Raw genomic sequence first — 19921 nt, forward strand, 5'->3', positions numbered from 1 at the left:
GCAATGGATATGAACAATGCTTTAATATTTCAAGAAACTGTTAGCAAACTTTGAATTATAACTGGACACCAATATCTCATAATATTCATTTTATCATTACAAGCTGCTGAGCTAAATATCGAAACCTATCGACATTTGTATTTATGTATTATAAACCTGTATATGTATAGAATCAGTATATATATATATATATATATATATATATATATATATATATATATATATATATATCAGTCTATATATTATATGTATATATACACATATATACATATATATAATATATAGTATAAATATTATATGTATATATACATATATACATATATATATAATATATATATATATATATATATATATATATATATATATATATATATATATATATGTATATATATATATATATATATGTATGTATATATATACACTCATATATATATACATATATATATATATATACATGCATATATATATATATATATATATATATAAATATATATATATACCTATATATACTCATACATATATATATATATACATGTATATATATATATATATATATATATATATGCATATATATATATACCTATATATGCATACATTTATACATGTATATATATATACCTATATACATACATTTATACATGCATATATATATATATACCTAATATAATTTTTTTCCATTAAGTAACAACGCCATTTTTGACAAATAACGAGATTTTAAATATAAGATATTAAACAAGATAAATAATAATCAACAAATTAAGGTACGTATTATGCCAAAGTAGAGGTAAATAAAGACTCAAGATCCAACAGGAAAATTTAAGTGCTAAATCTATAAAGAGAAATATAAATCTTCTCTCTATAGCTCTGCAGTTATTTTACCTAAATAAAGAAATATATTCAACAGAATTGTACATTTTGTCAGGTTGTCTATCTAACAAGTCAAAACTGACAGATGCAACTAACACCTGGTTAAACCTTTTAAAGAAATACCTAATAACATCCAAGCAAACTTTTTTTCAGGTTTAATTTTAGATAAACTCTAATTCAGCTATTTTCCTCACATGATCATAAAGTATTATGAAAAGGGAATCATTGTAATAATGTGAATTATAGATTTGTGGAAAGAGTGGATCAAATACGCCTAGATAAGACCCATCCTCCAAAAGTTTTAAAGGTTAAAAGGCCGATCATCAATGTTAGAGGCAAGGGACAGTGACATTGCCCTATCAAGTAGGACAATGCCCTAGAAACTGACAATATATACGTAAGATTAGCACCCAAGCCCCCTCTCCACCCAAGCTAGGACCAAGGAGGGCCAGGCAATGGCTGCTGATGACTCAGTAGGTAGGCCTAAAGGCTACCCCAAATCCCACCATCCTTAGCTCACATGGATGGTGAGGTTGCACCGACCAAAGGAACCAACGAGTTTGAGCGGGACCTGGGCCCCTATCTGGCAATCACCAGACGAGGATGCTACCAACAGGTCACCACAACCATAAATGGAAGTTGATAAAAATAGAAGATAAGGAGCTTGTGGTAAGCATGCCAGTTCGCCTCCACTCTTTTAACTGATGATTCGCGCTACACAGCATCCAATGCAATGGTTGCGTGTGTGTGTGTGTGTGTGTGTGTGTGTATGATTCATGCTGTCATGAAATTATTGAAATTACATTTTATATTTCTGCTGCAGAGAGAAAAAGGTATATCAATTTTAGTAAAAAGGCAACGTAACTCGAAGCTTAATTTCAGTCACTGTATCTGCTATGATTACGAACTATATTATATTTTTCCTTCAGGAAGATTACTATGTAATTACATTCTAAAGCTAAATCATAAGATATGAATATTTCATTATTGCAATTTTTATAGTTTATTTTTTTGTTGGCTTATCGTAAAATAATCTAATGAAAATAATAATAAATGTTATATTGATAAATAAGATGAAGAAAAAAATCACATGTTTTGATTTAATGTTTTGTTTGATAGAAGTAAATATTTTTTTACTAATTCCTGCGAATCATCTATCAAACAAATGCAAACAACATCGTTTTACTGAAAAAAATGTCTCTTATATCAGAAAACATGGAACTCCTGTACAAGTATAAGTGCCGACGGTTATAAAAAAGGGAAAATGTTTAGTCACTTGCAGTTATACAATGTAGTTTCATGAATAAGAAAAAAATGCGGGTTTATAAATTCATGGAAATGTAATTTTGCAAAAATTCAGTCAACATGTAGAAATTGTATAAAGAGAATGGATTTATACTTTTTTCAACAAAGTTCTTTTTACTTTCCTAACGGATGGTCATATTCCATTACTTTGGCAAATACAATTTTTAGCCTTAATGATTAACCTTTGAAATACCGTTGTTGCTTCTCAGTTTAGTCAGTGCAGGATGATCAATACTTTTATTTTAAAAGTTTGTTTTTTCATCATTGAATAATTGCTAACCATGGTTTCTATGACTGAGGGCTGACTATGGTTTCTATGACTGAGGTACTGACTAAGGTTTCTATGACTTAAGGCTGACTAAGGTATCTAAGATTGAGTTTCTGATCAAGATTTCTACGAGAGAGCTACAGACCATGGTTTCTATGACTGAGGTGCTGACTAAGGTTTCTATGACTGAGGTACTGACTAAGGTTTCTATGACTTGAGGCTGACTATGGTTTCTATGACCGAGGTGCTGACTAAGGTTTCTATGACTAAGGGCTGACTATGGTTTCTATGACTGAGGTACTGACTAAGGTTTCTATGACTTAGGGCTGACAATGGTTTCTAAGATTGAGTTTCTGATCAAGATTTCTACGAGAGAGCTACAGACCATGGTTTCTATGACTGAGATACTGACTAAGATTTCTATGACTGGGGTGCTGACTAAGGTTTCTATGAATGAGGTACTAACTAAAGTTTCTATGACTGAGGTGCTGACTAAGGTTTCTATGACTGAGGTACTGACTAAGGTTTCTATGACTGAGGTGCTGACTAAGGTTTCTATGACTGAGGTGCTGACTAGGGATTCCATGACTGAGGTGCTGACTAAGGTTTCTATGACTGAGGTGCTGACCATAGTTTCTATGACTTAGGTGCTGACTAAGGTTTCTATGACTGAGGTGCCGACTAAGGTTTCTATGACTGAGGTGCTGACTAAGGTTTCTATGACTGAGGTGCTGACTGAGGTTTCTATGACTGAGGTACTAACTAAGGTTTCTATGACTGAGGTACTGACAAAGGTTTCTATGACTGAGGTGCTGACAATGGTTTCTATGACTTAGGTGCTGACTAAGGTTTTTATGACTGAGGTACTACCTAAGGTTTCTATGACTGAGGTGCTGACCATGGTTTCTATGACTTAGGTGCTGACTAAGGTTTCTATGACTGAGGTACTAACTAAGGTTTCTATGACTGAGGTGCTGACTAAGGTTTCTATGACTGAGGTGCTGACTAAGGTTTCTATGACTAAGGGCCAACAAAGGTTTCTATGACTGAGGGGCTGACTAAGGTTTCTATGACTGAGGTGCTGACTAAGGTTTCTATGACTGAGGTGCTAACTAAGGTTTCTATGACTGAGGTGCTGACTAAGGTTTCTATGACTGAGGTGCTGACTAAGGTTTCTATGACTGAGGTGCTGACCATAGTTTCTATGACTTAGGTGCTGAATAGGGTTTCTATGACTGAGGTGCTGACTAGAGTTTTTATGACTGAGGTACTGACTAAGGTTTTTATGACTGAGGTACTAACTAAGGTTTCTATGACTGAGGTGCTGACTAGGGTTTCTATGACTGAGGTGCTGACTAAGGTTTCTATGACTGAGGTGCTAACTAAGGTTTTTATGACTGGGGTACTAACTAAGGTTTCTATGACTGAGGTGCTGACTAGGGTTTCTATGACTGAGGTGCTGACTAAGGTTTCTATGACTGAGGTGCTAACTAAGGTTTTTATGACTGAGGTACTAACTAAGGTTTCTATGACTGAGGTGCTGACTAGGGTTTCTATGACTGAGGTGCTGACTAAGGTTTCTATGACTGAGGTGCTGACTAGGGTTTCTATGACTGAGGTGCTGACTAAGGTTTCTATGACTGAGGTGCTGAATAAGGTTTCTATGACTAAGGGCCGACAAAGGTTTCTATGACTGAGGGGCTGACTAAGGTTTCTATGACTGAGGTGCTGACTAAGGTTTCTATGACTAAGGGCCAACAAAGGTTTCTATGACTGAGGGGCTGACTAAGGTTTCTATGACTGAGGTGCTGACTAAGGTTTCTATGACTGAGGTGCTAACTATGGTTTCTATTACTGAGGTGCTGACTAAGGTTTCTATGACTGAGGTGCTGACCATAGTTTCTATGACTTAGGTGCTGACTAGAGTTTTTATGACTGAGGTACTGACTAAGGTTTCTATGACTGAGGTACTAACTAGGGTTTCTATGACTGAGGTGCTGACTAAGGTTTCTATGACTGAGGTGCTGACTAGGGTTTCTATGACTGAGGTGCTGACTAGAGTTTTTATGACTGAGGTACTGACTAAGGTTTCTATGACTGAGGTGCTGACTAAGGTTTCTATGACTGAGGTGCTGACTAGGGTTCTATGACTGAGGTGCTGACTAAGGTTTCTATGACTGAGGTGCTGACCATGGTTTCTATGACTTAGGTGCTGACTAAGGTTTCTATGACTGAGGTGCTGACTAGGGTTTCTATGACTGAGGTGCTGACTAGAGTTTTTATGACTGAGGTACTGACTAAGGTTTCTATGACTGAGGTGCTGACTAAGGTTTCTATGACTGAGGTGCTGACTAAGGTTTCTATGACTGAGGTGCTAACTAAGGTTTCTATGGATGGGGTGCTGACTAAGGTTTCTATGACTGAGGTGCTGACTAAGGTTTCTATGACTGAGGTGCTGACTAGGGTTTCTATGACTGAGGTGCTGACTAAGGTTTCTATGACTGAGGTGCTGACTAGGGTTTCTATGACTGAGGTGCTGACTAAGGTTTCTATGACTGAGGTGCTGACTAGGGTTTCTATGACTGAGGTGCTGACTAGAGTTTTTATGGCTGAGGTACTGACTAAGGTTTCTATGACTGAGGTGCTGACTAAGGTTTCTATGACTGAGGGGCTGACTAAGGTTTCTATGACTGAGGTGCTGACTAAGGTTTCTATGATTGAGGTGCTGACTAAGGTTTCTATGACTGAGGTGCTGACCATAGTTTCTATGACTTAGGTGCTGACAAGGGTTTCTATGACTGAGGTGCTGACTAGAGTTTTTATGACTGAGGTACTGACTAAGGTTTCTATGACTGAGGTACTAACTAAGGTTTCTATGAATGAGGTGCTGACTAGGGTTTCTATGACTGAGGTGCTGACTAAGGTTTCTATGACTGAGGTGCTGACCATAGTTTCTATGACTTAGGTGCTGACAAGGGTTTCTATGACTGAGGTGCTGACTAGAGTTTTTATGACTGAGGTACTGACTAAGGTTTCTATGACTGAGGTACTAACTAAGGTTTCTATGAATGAGGTGCTGACTAGGGTTTCTATGACTGAGGTGCTGACTAAGGTTTCTATGACTGAGGTGCTGACTAGGGTTTCTATGACTGAGGTGCTGACTAGAGTTTTTATGACTGAGGTACTGACTAAGGTTTCTATGACTGAGGTGCTGACTAAGGTTTCTATGACTGAGGTGCTGACCATAGTTTCTATGACTTAGGTGCTGACTAAGGTTTCTATGACTGAGGTGCTGACTAGGGTTCTATGACTGAGGTGCTGACTAAGGTTTCTATGACTGAGGTGCTGACCATGGTTTCTATGACTTAGGTGCTGATTAAGGTTTCTATGACTGAGGTGCTGACTAGGGTTTCTATGACTGGGGTGCTGAGTAGAGTTTTTATGACTGAGGTACTGACTAAGGTTTCTATGACTGAGGTGCTGACTAAGGTTTCTATGACTGAGGTACTGACTAAGGTTTCTATGACTGAGGTGCTAACTAAGGTTTCTATGGATGGGGTGCTGACTAAGGTTTCTATGACTGAGGTGCTGACTAAGGTTTCTATGACTGAGGTGCTGACTAGGGTTTCTATGACTGAGGTGCTGACTAAGGTTTCTATGACTGAGGTGCTGACTAGGGTTTCTATGACTGAGGTGCTGACTAGAGTTTCTATGACTGAGGTACTAACTAAGGTTTCTATGACTGAGGTGCTGACTAAGGTTTCTATGACTGAGGTGCTGACTAGGGTTTCTATGACTGAGGTGCTGACTAGAGTTTTTATGACTGAGGTACTGACTAAGGTTTCTATGACTGAGGTGCTGACTAAGGTTTCTATGACTGAGGTGCTGACTAGGGTTTCTATGACTGAGGTGCTGACTAGAGTTTTTATGACTGAGGTACTGACTAAGGTTTCTATGACTGAGGTGCTGACTAAGGTTTCTATGACTGAGGTGCTGACCATGGTTTCTATGACTTAGGTGCTGACTAAGGTTTCTATGACTGACGTGCTGACTAGGGTTTCTATGACTGAGGTGCTGACTAGAGTTTTTATGACTGAGGTACTGACTAAGGTTTCTATGACTGAGGTACTAACTAAGGTTTCTATGACTGAGGTGCTGACTAAGGTTTCTATGACTGAGGTGCTGACTAAGGTTTCTATGACTAAGGGCCAACAAAGGTTTCTATGACTGAGGTGCTGACTAAGGTTTCTATGACTGAGGTGCTGACTAAGGTTTCTATGACTGAGTTTCTGATCAAGATTTCTACGAGAGAGCTACAGACCATGGTTTCTATGACTGATATGCTGACTAAGGTTTCTATGACTGATATGCTGACTAAGGTTTCTATGACTGAGGTGCTGACTAGGGTTTCTATGACCGAGGTGCTGACTAAGGTTTCTATGACTGAGGTACTGACTAAGGTTTCTATGACTGAGGTGCTGACTAGGATCTCTATGACTGAAGTGCTGACTAAGGTTTCTATGACTAAGGCGCTGACTAGGGTTTTTATGACGTAGGTACTGACTAATGTTTCTATGACTGAGGTGCTGACAAAGGTTTCATGACTGGGGTGCTGACTAGTTTCTATGACTGAGGTGCTGACTAAGGTATCTATGACTGAGGTACTGACTAAGGTTTCTATGACTGAGGTGCTGAGTAGGGATTCTATGACTGAGGTGCTGACTAGGGTTTCTATGAATGAGGTACTAACTTAAGTTTCTATGACTGAGGTGCTGACTAAGGTTTCTATGACTGAGGTGCTGACTAAGGTTTCTATGACTGAGGTGCTGACTAGGATTTCTATGACTGAAGTGCTGACTAAGGTTTCTATGACTAAGGTGCTGGCTAGGGTTTTTATGACGTAGGTACTGAATGAGGTTTCTATGACTAAGGTGCTGACTAGGGTTTCTATGACTGAGGTGTTGACTAAGGTTTCTATGACTAAGGTGCTGACTAGGGTTTTTATGACGTAGATACCGACTAATGTTTCTATGACTGAGGTGCTGACAAATGTTTCATGACTGGGGTGCTAACTAAGGTATCTATGACTGAGGTACTGACTAAGGTTTCTATGACTGAGTTGCTGGCTTAGGTTTCTATGACTGAGGTACTGACTAAGGTTTCTATGACTGAGGTGCTGACTAAGGTTTCTATGACTGAGGTACTGACTAAGGTTTCTATAATTGAGGTGCTGACTAGGGTTTTTATGACCGAGGTGCTCACTAGGGTTTCTATGACTGAGATGCTGACTAAGGTTTCTATGACTGAGGTGCTGACTAGAGTTTTTATGACTGAGGTACTGACTAAGGTTTCTATGACTGAGGTGCTGACTAAGGTTTCTATGACTGAGGTGCTGACTAGAGTTTTTATGACTGAGGTGCTGACTAGGGTTTCTATGACTGAGGTGCTGACTAAGGTTTCTATGACTTAGGTACTGACTAAGGTTTCTATAACTGACGTGCTGACTAGGGTTTCTATGACTGGGGTGCTGACTAGGGTTTCTGTGACAGAGGTGCTGAGTAGGGTTTTTATGACTGAGGTGCTGACTAGGGTTTCTATGACTGAGGTGCTGACTAGGGTTTCTATGAGTGAGGTGCTAGCTAAGGTTTCTATGACTGAGGTACTGACTAAGGTTTCTATGACTGAGGTGCTGACTAAGGTTTCTATAACTGAGGGGCTGACTAAGGTTTCTATGACTGAGGTGCTGACTAGGGATTCTATGACTGAGTTGCTGACTAGGGTTTCTATGACTGAGGTGCTGACTAAGGTTTCTATGACCGAGGTGCTGACCATGGTTTCTATGAATGAGGTGCTGACTAAGGTTTCTATGACTGAGGTGCTGACTGGGGTTTCTATGACTGAGGTGCTGACTAAGGGTTCTATGAATCAGGTGTTGACTAGGGTTTTTATGACTGAAGTGCTGACTAGGGTTTTCATGACTGAGGGGCAGACTATGGTTTCTGTAACGGAGTTTCTGACCACAGTTTCTATGAGAGAGCTACTGACCATGGTTTCTATGACTGAGGTGCTGACTATGGTTTTAAAGACTGAGTGTCTGACCCTGGTTTCTATGAGAAAGCTACTGACCATGGTTTCTTTGACTAAGGTGCTGACTATGGTTTCTAAGACGGAGATTCTGACCATGATTTCTATGAGAGAGGTACTGACCATGGTTTCTATGACTGAGGTGTGTATTATGGTTTCTATAACCGAGTAACTAACTATGGTTCCTATGACTGAGTTGCTGAATATGTCCAGTGAGTTACTGATTAGTGTTTCTGAGATTGAATTGCTGACTATGATTTCTATGGCTGAGTTGCTGGTTTTGGTTTCTGTAACTGAGTAGCTGACTATGGTTTCTACTGTATGGCTAAGTGTTGTCTATGGTTTCTATGGCTGTGCTTCTAACTATGGTTTCTATAACTGAGTTGCTGAATATGGTTTCTAGCACTGAGTTGCTGGCATTTTTTAACTTTGGTTTCTGCCAAATAACCGTGATGCTTACTATGTCTTCTATGCAAGACGTTGTAATTTTGATTGCTATGTCTGAGAGTCTGACTAGGGTTTCTAAGACTGAGTTGCTGAAAATGTTTTCTTTGAGTGAACTGCTCAATATATTTTTCATGACTGGATTTTCTTTGAGTGACTTGCTTACTATATTTTTCATGACTGGATTGTTATCTATGATTCATATAAGTTGCTAAATACAGCTTCTGATCATGATTTCTATATTTTGCTGACTATGGTTTCTATGACTGAGTTGCTGACTATGGATTCTAGGGTTGAGTTGCTGAACATGGTTTCGAAAACTGAGTTTCTTTTGATAACTAAGCGTTTTTTTACTATGTTTTCTAGAAAGGTCAGTAGGCTATCCAGTGATTGAGTTTTTAACCAGGTATTCAAGGAATGTCAGTGTGCTATACAGTGATTGAGTTTCTAGCCCGGTATTCAAGGAATGTCGGGATGCCATTCAGTGATTGAGTTTCTAACCAGGTATTCAAAGAATGTCAGGATGCCATCCAGTGATTGAGTTTCTAACCCGGTATTCAAGGAATGTCAGGATGCCATCCAGTGATTGAGTTTCTAACCCGGTATTCAAAGAATGTCAGGATGCCATCCAGTGATTGAGTTTCTAACCAGGTATTCAAGGAATGTCAGAATGCTATCTATTGATTGAGCTTCTAACTAGGTATTTAAGGAATGTCAGTATACTATCTACTGATTGAGTTTCTAACCAGGTATTCAAGGAATGTCAGTATGTTATCCAGTGATTGAGTTTCTAACCCGGTATTCAAAGAATGTCAGGATGCCATCCAGTGATTGAGTTTCTAACCCGGTATTCAAAGAATGTCAGGATGCCATCCAGTGATTGAGTTTCTAACCCGGTATTCAAAGAATGTCAGGATGCCATCCAGTGATTGAGTTTCTAACCAGGCATTCAAGGAATGTCAGAATGCTATCTATTGATTGAGCTTCTAACTAGGTATTTAAGGAATGTCAGTATACTATCTACTGATTGAGTTTCTAACCAGGTATTCAAGGAATGTCAGTATGTTATCCTGTGATTGAGTTTCTAACCCGGTATTCAAAGAATGTCAGGATGCCATCCAGTGATTGAGTTTCTAACCCGGTATTCAAAGAATGTCAGGATGCCATCCAGTGATTGAGTTTCTAACCAGGCATTCAAGGAATGTCAGAATGCTATCTATTGATTGAGCTTCTAACTAGGTATTTAAGGAATGTCAGTATACTATCTACTGATTGAGTTTCTAACCAGGTATTCAAGGAATGTCAGTATGTTATCCAGTGATTGAGTTTCTAACCCGGTATTCAAAGAATGTCAGGATGCCATCCAGTGATTGAGTTTCTAACCCGGTATTCAAAGAATGTCAGGATGCCATCCAGTGATTGAGTTTCTAACCCGGTATTCAAAGAATGTCAGGATGCCATCCAGTGATTGAGTTTCTAACCCGGTATTCAAAGAATGTCAGGATGCCATCCAGTGATTGAGTTTCTAACCAGGTATTCAAAGAATGTCAGGATGCCATCCAGTGATTGAGTTTCTAACCCGGTATTCAAAGAATGTCAGGATGCCATCCAGTGATTGAGTTTCTAACCAGGCATTCAAGGAATGTCAGAATGCTATCTATTGATTGAGCTTCTAACTAGGTATTTAAGGAATGTCAGTGTACTATCTACTGATTGAGTTTCTAACCAGGTATTCAAGGATTGTCAGAATGCCATCCAGTGATTGAGTTTCTAACCCGGTATTCAAAGAATGTCAGGATGCCATCCAGTGATTGAGTTTCTAACCAGGCATTCAAGGAATGTCAGTATACTATCTACTGATTGAGTTTCTAACCAGGTATTCAAGGATTGTCAAAATGCCATCCAGTGATTGAGTTTCTAACCTGGTATTCAAAGAATGTCAGGATGCCATCCAGTGATTGAGTTTCTAACTAGGTATTCAAAGAATGTCAGGATGCCATCCAGTGATTGAGTTTCTAACCCGGTATTCAAAGAATGTCAGGATGCCATCCAGTGATTGAGTTTCTAACCCGGTATTCAAAGAATGTCAGGATGCCATCCAGTGATTGAGTTTCTAACCCGGTATTCAAAGAATGTCAGGATGCCATCCAGTGATTGAGTTTTTAACCCGGTATTCAAAGAATGTCAGGATGCCATCCAGTGATTGAGTTTCTAACCCTGTATTCAAAGAATGTCAGGATGCCATCCAGTGATTGAGTTTCTAACCAGGCATTCAAGGAATGTCAGAATGCTATCTATTGATTGAGCTTCTAACTAGGTATTTAAGGAATGTCAGTATACTATCTACTGATTGAGTTTCTAACCAGGTATTCAAGGAATGTCAGTATGTTATCCAGTGATTGAGTTTCTAACCCGGTATTCAAAGAATGTCAGGATGCCATCCAGTGATTGAGTTTCTAACCCTGTATTCAAAGAATGTCAGGATGCCATCCAGTGATTGAGTTTCTAACCAGGCATTCAAGGAATGTCAGAATGCTATCTATTGATTGAGCTTCTAACTAGGTATTTAAGGAATGTCAGTATACTATCTACTGATTGAGTTTCTAACCAGGTATTCAAGGATTGTCAGAATGCCATCCAGTGATTGAGTTTCTAACCCGGTATTCAAAGAATGTCAGGATGCCATCCAGTGATTGAGTTTCTAACTAGGTATTCAAAGAATGTCAGGATGCCATCCAGTGATTGAGTTTCTAACCCGGTATTCAAAGAATGTCAGGATGCCATCCAGTGATTGAGTTTCTAACCCGGTATTCAAAGAATGTCAGGATGCCATCCAGTGATTGAGTTTTTAACCAGGTATTCAAAGAATGTCAGGATGCCATCCAGTGATTGAGTTTCTAACCCTGTATTCAAAGAATGTCAGGATGCCATCCAGTGATTGAGTTTCTAACCAGGTATTCAAGGAATGTCAGAATGCTATCTATTGATTGAGCTTCTAACTAGGTATTTAAGGAATGTCAGTATACTATCTACTGATTGAGTTTCTAACCAGGTATTCAAGGAATGTCAGTATGTTATCCAGTGATTGAGTTTCTAACCCGGTATTCAAAGAATGTCAGGATGCCATCCAGTGATTGAGTTTCTAACTAGGTATTCAAAGAATGTCAGGATGCCATCCAGTGATTGAGTTTCTAACCAGGCATTCAAGGAATGTCAGAATGCTATCTATTGATTGAGCTTGTAACTAGGTATTTAAGGAATGTCAGTATACTATCTACTGATTGAGTTTCTAACCAGGTATTCAAGGATTGTCAAAATGCCATCCAGTGATTGAGTTTCTAACCCGGTATTCAAAGAATGTCAGGATGCCATCCAGTGATTGAGTTTCTAACTAGGTATTCAAAGAATGTCAGGATGCCATCCAGTGATTGAGTTTCTAACCCGGTATTCAAAGAATGTCAGGATGCCATCCAGTGATTGAGTTTCTAACCCGGTATTCAAAGAATGTCAGGATGCCATCCAGTGATTGAGTTTTTAACCCGGTATTCAAAGAATGTCAGGATGCCATCCAGTGATTGAGTTTCTAACCCTGTATTCAAAGAATGTCAGGATGCCATCCAGTGATTGAGTTTCTAACCAGGTATTCAAGGAATGTCAGAATGCTATCTATTGATTGAGCTTCTAACTAGGTATTTAAGGAATGTCAGTATACTATCTACTGATTGAGTTTCTAACCAGGTATTCAAGGAATGTCAGTATGTTATCCAGTGATTGAGTTTCTAACCCGGTATTCAAAGAATGTCAGGATGCCATCCAGTGATTGAGTTTCTAACCCGGTATTCAAAGAATGTCAGGATGCCATCCAGTGATTGAGTTTCTAACCCGGTATTCAAAGAATGTCAGGATGCCATCCAGTGATTGAGTTTCTAACCAGGCATTCAAGGAATGTCAGAATGCTATTTATTGATTGAGCTTCTAACTAGGTATTTAAGGAATGTCAGTATACTATCTACTGATTGAGTTTCAAACCAAGTATTCAAGGATTGTCAGAATGCCATCCAGTGATTGAGTTTCTAACCCGGTATTCAAAGAATGTCAGGATGCCATCCAGTGATTGAGTTTCTAACTAGGTATTCAAAGAATGTCAGGATGCCATCCAGTGATTGAGTTTCTAACCCGGTATTCAAAGAATGTCAGGATGCCATCCAGTGATTGAGTTTCTAACTAGGTATTCAAAGAATGTCAGGATGCCATACAGTGATTGAGTTTCTAACCAGGTATTCAAAGAATGTCAGGATGCCATCCAGTGATTAAGTTTTTAACCCGGTATTCAAAGAATGTCAGGATGCCATCCAGTGATTGAGTTTCTAACCCGGTATTCAAAGAATGTCAGGATGCCATCCAGTGATTGAGTTTCTAACTAGGTATTCAAAGAATGTCAGGATGCCATCCAGTGATTGAGTTTTTAACCCGGTATTCAAAGAATGTCAGGATGCCATACAGTGATTGAGTTTCTTACCCGGTATTCAAAGAATGTCAGGATGCCATCCAGTGATTGAGTTTCTAACCCGGTATTCAAAGAATGTCAGGATGCCATCCAGTGATTGAGTTTCTAACCCTGTATTCAAAGAATGTCAGGATGCCATCCAGTGATTGAGTTTCTAACCAGGCATTCAAGGAATGTCAGAATGCTATCTATTGATTGAGCTTCTAACTAGGTATTTAAGGAATGTCAGTATACTATCTACTGATTGAGTTTCTAACCAGGTATTCAAGGAATGTCAGTATGTTATCCAGTGATTGAGTTTCTAACCCGGTATTCAAAGAATGTCAGGATGCCATCCAGTGATTGAGTTTCTAACCAGGCATTCAAGGAAAGTCAGAATGGTTTCTATTGATTGAGCTTCTAACTAGGTATTTAAGGAATGTCAGTATACTATCTACTGATTGAGTTTCTAACCAGGTATTCAAAGAATGTCAGTGTGATATACAGTGATTGAGTTTCTAACCCGGTATTCAAGGAATGTCAGGATGTTATCCAGTGATTGAGTTTCTAACCAGGTATTCAAGGATTGTCAGAATGCTATCTGTTGATTGAGCTTCTAACTAGGTATTTAAGGAATGTCAGTATACTATCTACTGATTGAGTTTCTAACCAGGTATTCAAAGAATGTCAGTGTGCTATACAGTGATTGAGTTTCTAACCCGGTATTCAAGGAATGTCAGGATGCCATCCAGTGATTGAGTTTCTAACTAGGTATTCAAAGAATGTCAGGATGCCATCCAGTGATTGAGTTTTTAACCCGGTATTCAAAGAATGTCAGGATGCCATCCAGTGATTGAGTTTCTAATTAGGTATTCAAAGAATGTCAGGATGCCATCCAGTGATTGAGTTTCTAACCAGGTATTCAAGGAATGTCAGAATGCTATCTGTTGATTGAGCTTCTAACTAGGTATTTAAGGAATGTCAGTATACTATCTACTGATTGAGTTTCTAACCAGGTACTCAAGGAATGTCAGTATGTTATCCAGTGATTGAGTTTCTAACCCGGTATTCAAAGAATGTCAGGATGCCATCCAGTGATTGAGTTTCTAACTAGGTATTCAAAGAATGTCAGGATGCCATCCAGTGATTGAGTTTCTAACCAGGCATTCAAGGAGTGTCAGAATGCTATCTATTGATTGAGCTTCTAACTGGGTATTTAAGGAATGTCAGTATACTATCTACTGATTGAGTTTCTAACCAGGTATTCAAGGATTGTCAGAATGCCATCCAGTGATTGAGTTTCTAACCAGGCATTCAAGGAGTGTCAGAATGCTATCTATTGATTGAGCTTCTAACTAGGTATTTAAGGAATGTCAGTATACTATCTACTGATTGAGTTTCTAACCAGGTACTCAAGGAATGTCAGTATGTTATCCAGTGATTGAGTTTTTAACCAGGTATTCAAGGAATGTCAGGATGCCATCCAGTGATTGAGTTTTTAACCAGGTACTCAAGGAATGTCAGGATGCCATCCAGTGATTGAGTTTCTAACCAGGTACTCAAGGAATGTCAGGATGCCATCCAGTGATTGAGTTTCTAACCAGGTACTCAAGGAATGTCAGTATGCTATCTATTGATTGAGTTTCTAACCAGGTATTCAAGGAATGTCAGGATGCCATCCAGTGATTGAGTTTTTAACCAGGTACTCAAGGAATGTCAGTATGCTATCTATTGATTGAGTTTCTAACCAGGTATTCAAGGAATGTCGGGATGCCATCCAGTGATTGAGTTTCTAACCTGGTACTCAAGGAATGTCAGTATGCTATCTATTGATTGAGTTTCTAACCAGGTATTCAAGGAATGTCAGGATGCCATCCAGTGATTGAGTTTTTAACCAGGTACTCAAGGAATGTCAGTATGCTATCCAGTGATTGAGTTTCTAACCAGGTATTCAAGGAATGTCAGTATGCTATCTAGTGATTGAGTTTCTATCCTGGTATTCAAAGAATGTCAGTGTGCTATCCAGTGATTGAATGTCTAACCTGGTATTTAAGGAATGTAAGGATGCCATCCAGTGATTGAGTGTCTATCGAGGTATTCAAGGAATGTCATTAGGCTATCTACTGATTGAGTTTCTAATCTGACATTCATGAATGTCAGTATGCTATCCAGTGATTGAGTGTCTAACCAGGTATTCAAGGAATATCAGTTTTCTATAGAGTGATTGAGTTTTTAATCTGGTATTCAAAGTATGTCAGTGTGCTATCCAGTGATTGAGTTTCTAACCTAGTATTCAAGGAATGTCAGTGTGCTATGCAGTGAATGAGTTTCTAACCTGGTATTCAAAGAATGTAATTGTGCTATCCAATGATTGAATTTCTAACCTGACATTCAAGGAATATCAGTGTGCTATCCAGTGATTGAATTTCTAACCTGGTATTCAAGGAATGTCAGAATGCCATCCAGTGATTGAGTTTCTAACCAGATATTCAAGGAATGTCAGTACGCTATCTACTGATTGAGTATCTAACGAAGTATTGAAGGAATGTCAGTATGCTATCCAGTGATTGAGTTTCTGACCAGGTAATTAAGGAATGTCAGTATGCGATCCAGTGATTGAGTTTCTAACCAGGTATTCAAGGAATGTCAGTATGTTATCTAGTGATTGAGATTCTAACCAGGTATTGAAGGAACGTCATTATGCTATCCAGTGATTGAGTTATTTATCAGGTATTCAAGGAATATCAGTTTGCAAATGCGTTTCTAAGGTTTATATTTTATATTATCCAGTGATAAATTAGTTGAACAGAGTGAAATACTACGTCTATCAACGGCCCTTCACGGTCGTCTGTACCTATAGTTGATGCAAACCTAACAAACTGAAAGTTAAGGTTGTCTAGTCAAAAGCTTTTAAAGGTATTTCCTTGTTGTCATTCTGTTTCTATTCAGAGCTTATATGATACTGTAACTGAATTGGTGACCAGTGCGATATATACCAATATGATTGAGGTGTTGATCTTATTTTTTTTATATGAGAGATCTGATTGATAATTTTTTCACTATTGGGGCCCTTGGTCTTATACCATTTTGCTTCTCCAACTAGGGTTATAGCTTAGCTTGTAATAATAATAATAATAATAATAATAATAATAATAATAATAATAATAATAATAATAATAATAATTCTAGGATTGAATTGCAGACCAGGGTTTATTCTGTGACAAAATGGCTGGTCTGTGATTTTAAGCGATGTCCCACAGCGATAGAGTTGTTCACCAAGGTTTTTAAACAATGTCATTTCCTGATTCAGATGCTGACCATGGTTTTTAATTTATTTGCAGTAGAAAGAAAGGTATCATAATTCTTTTGAGAAGCCAGAATGTTGCGCTGTTTACTTCCCATTGACTTCTTTTATATAAGTGACATACTCTGGAGCAGTTATGACTAGAGTGGGAAATATCTTAACACCTTTCATCTTCCCAAAATATTTAGGGAAATATAATAATTCTCTCAAATCAATCAAACAGACTGCGAAGGAAAGCACCGGGAAAACTTATTATTGAAAAAAAAAAAATCTTAAAATCACTTTTCAAGTCAATTGCTGATGGGACTGTAATATCTCTTCATTTGGAAACAAAACAAAACAAGTACAAAGATAAGAAAAATCATTTTGGAAGAAAAATTATCATCATCGTTTCCCCAGCTTATTGACGTAAAGGGCCTCGGCTAGATTTCGCCAGTCGTCCCTATCTTTTGCTTTAAAATCAGAACTTCGCCATTCATCTTCTCCTATTTCACGTTTCATAGGACTCAGCCTTGTAGGCTTGGGTCTTCCAACTCTTCTAGTACCTTGTGGAGCCCAGCTGAACGTTTGGTGAACTAATCCCCAAATGACATTTGAGTAATCTCTCTTACAGTGGCCTTTCTAATCTTGTCGTGCCATTTAACTTTTAAAACAGTCAAATTCCATGTTCCAAGACTGTAAACTGAAAATGTATTTCCTACATAAAACAGTCAGGGAAATTCGCCCAGTCTTCTTTTTTTAGAACAAAAAGAAGACTATCCCTTAGGTATTTCAAACAGACCAGAAGGACCTCTTCCATCCCCCGGAGCGCCAATTCCAGGGCTATGATAACCACTGGAAGGACCAAGCCGGACCCCTTCCGGGCCCGCAAGAATGTCATGAAGGGAAGCAATGCAGGGAGGAATTCTTGGACACAAAGTGGGAATGCTAATCTCGCCATCCTTCAGGAACTGGGTTTATCTCAACTTGCAGCAGGTCAAGGTTAAGAAATGGACCAAAGTGAAACTTATTTTGATAAACTTTTTTGGGATTAATAATGACAACAACACCATTTATAATAATAATAATAATAATAATAATAATAATAATAATAATAATACAACAACTAATAATAATAATAATAATAATAATAATAATAATAATAATAATAATAATAATAATACAACAACTAATAATAATAATAATAATAATAATAATAATAATAATAATAATAATAATAATACATTTCCGTTATGAAATTATTTTTTTCTTTTTTTCAAAAACTTCCTGCACAGAGTTGCTTATTACTTTATTCCAATCGACTAAAAACGGTAGCATTCCAAAAAGGAAAACAAAGTTTAGCTATAATGACACCGTATCAAAAGTTTATTACAGAAAAAGATAGAATTCCCAGGGCAAAACAACAAACAACGTAGGATGAACGTAACACGGTAGAACTTGAAAATAAAAACAAATACTAAACTAACAAGTAGATTAATATGTACGTGTAGGTGTGCACGTGATTGTACGTCGAAGAACTTACATACAAAATTTATATAACAAACTACTCTTGTACTTTTTCTATTCTAAGGTTTAAAGGCCACTCATGACTGGCAGAGACAAGGGACAGTGACATTGCCCTATCAAGCAGGATAATGGCCAAGAGACTGACCATGATACATTATGATCAGCGTCCAAGCTCCTTCGTCACCCACGCTAGGACCAGGGAGGGCCAGGTAATGGCTGCTGATGATTCAGCAGATGAACCTATAGGCTCCCCGAAACCCCCCCCCCCCCCCTTAGCTCACAAGGATGGTGAGGTTGAGGCGACCAAAGGAATTAAAGAGTTTGAGCGGGACTCAAACCCCAGTCTGGCGATCACCAGGCAAGGATGTTACCACCAGGCCATCACAACCCTATTTCATAAAGTAGTTGGTAAAGGATGTGGATTTAAGCAATATCTCTTTGATCTTCATGTATTTTCATCCTATTTTTCGAATGTTTAAATAAATCCTTTTTATGGCTTTCACCAACTATAAAAGATAAAAGAAACCAGATATTTTTGGTTTCGCGATAATAATTTATCTTTCTTTAGACAGATTATCCAACAATAAACCAATTATAAACCAAACCTGATAAAAAACAGAACAATATTATCTGCTATTAAAATTATAATTAAGAATCTAGAAGATTAAAAGTAGTTTGTTAGTTTGTTTGCTAAGCAAGAAAAATTCGACCAAAAGTGATTGAATTTTTGGAGGCTTAGCGGGGGTTTGTGTCAACTATATATATCTTTTAAAAAGAAAAAAAAAACAGAATAAAGAAGATTCCCCAGAACTGGGTAATCAACTATGGTTACAAGGTGATTATCTTTTAACCAAGACGTAAAAAATAAAAATTTGGTTAATCAGTTCATTTTAAAAGCATTTGAAGCGATCGTTTACTTATCTATTTCCAGTTGTCTGACTTCACAACTATCGACGTCAATTATTATTATTATTATTATTATTATTATTATTATTATTATTATTATTATTATTATTATTATAAAATTATTAATTTTATTTTTTTTCTCTATCACAGTCTTCCGACTGGGTGGTATTTTAGTTTAGGGTTCCGGGTTGCATCCTTCCTACTTAGGAGTCCATCACTTTTCATATGTGCGTCATTCCTAGGATTACTCTCTTCTGCATGAGTCCTGGGGCTTGTGACGGGCCAAGAGTAGGTTGTGACTCAAAAGGCGAGATGAAGCAACTGAGTAACTTTAGTAAAGAGCATCCAGTTTATATATACACCAAGTTGGGGCAAGAAGGTCACAAAATACAACAAGCTATTTCATGTCCAACTGGCAACCGGTTCTGTTAACAGTTAACGATAAGAAAAACAGACAGGTTGATACATGTTGCTGTCAGTGCGAGGGGAGAGCGAAGATACAAAGGATAATATATACAAAAAAGAGAAATGTCGTTACTATGTACGATCGTGTGACACACGGTTGGTACATGGCTCCCCCCCCTAAAAATGACATACTGTACATGTTAAATAGGGTGCCCTGATCTAGAGAGGTGAGCTGTAGGCGGGTAATCTGGCAGGAGATAAGCAGGCTTTAGACGGTCAATGGAGACCCAGTCTTCTTTGCCACGAATGTTTAGTAGGAATGCTTTTGTACTGCATGGGATCACAA

The 19921-nt window shown here is 38.1% G+C and overlaps 2 protein-coding genes across 2 annotated transcripts; both read left to right on the plus strand.

Moving 5' to 3' along the window:
- The first annotated feature begins 3105 nt into the window (after positions 1 to 3105).
- LOC137631306 (uncharacterized) lies at positions 3106 to 6667 on the plus strand. Its single transcript, XM_068363084.1, has 4 exons — positions 3106 to 3222; positions 4650 to 4892; positions 5810 to 6052; positions 6458 to 6667. Exons 1-4 carry the CDS (start codon positions 3106 to 3108, stop codon positions 6665 to 6667), a joined length of 813 nt encoding a protein of 270 aa, XP_068219185.1.
- LOC137631307 (uncharacterized) lies at positions 6664 to 17744 on the plus strand. Its single transcript, XM_068363085.1, has 3 exons — positions 6664 to 6888; positions 7911 to 8666; positions 17538 to 17744. Exons 1-3 carry the CDS (start codon positions 6664 to 6666, stop codon positions 17742 to 17744), a joined length of 1188 nt encoding a protein of 395 aa, XP_068219186.1.
- Positions 17745 to 19921: the final 2177 nt, after the last annotated feature.

Source organism: Palaemon carinicauda, chromosome 39 (genome assembly GCF_036898095.1).
Source record: "Palaemon carinicauda isolate YSFRI2023 chromosome 39, ASM3689809v2, whole genome shotgun sequence".
NCBI classification, from domain to species: Eukaryota; Metazoa; Arthropoda; class Malacostraca; order Decapoda; family Palaemonidae; genus Palaemon; species Palaemon carinicauda.

Excerpts from the sequence above, each read along its gene's own strand:
- LOC137631306 (XM_068363084.1), top strand. The coding sequence starts at position 3,106 with ATGACTGAGGTGCCGACTAAGGTTTCTATGACTGAGGTGCTGACTAAG. Across the intron at positions 3,223-4,649 it reads CTAAGGTTTCTATGACTGAG|GTGCTGACTAAGGTTTCTAT; the intron begins GTACTGACAAAG and ends TCTATGACTTAG. Across the intron at positions 6,053-6,457 it reads CTAAGGTTTCTATGACTGAG|GTGCTGACTAAGGTTTCTAT; the intron begins GTGCTGACTAGG and ends TCTATGACTTAG.
- LOC137631307 (XM_068363085.1), top strand. The coding sequence starts at position 6,664 with ATGACTGAGGTGCTGACTAAGGTTTCTATGACTGAGGTGCTGACTAAG. Across the intron at positions 6,889-7,910 it reads CTAAGGTTTCTATGACTGAG|GTACTGACTAAGGTTTCTAT; the intron begins GTACTGACTAAG and ends TCTATGACTTAG. Across the intron at positions 8,667-17,537 it reads CCATGGTTTCTATGACTGAG|ACCAGAAGGACCTCTTCCAT; the intron begins GTGTGTATTATG and ends TATTTCAAACAG.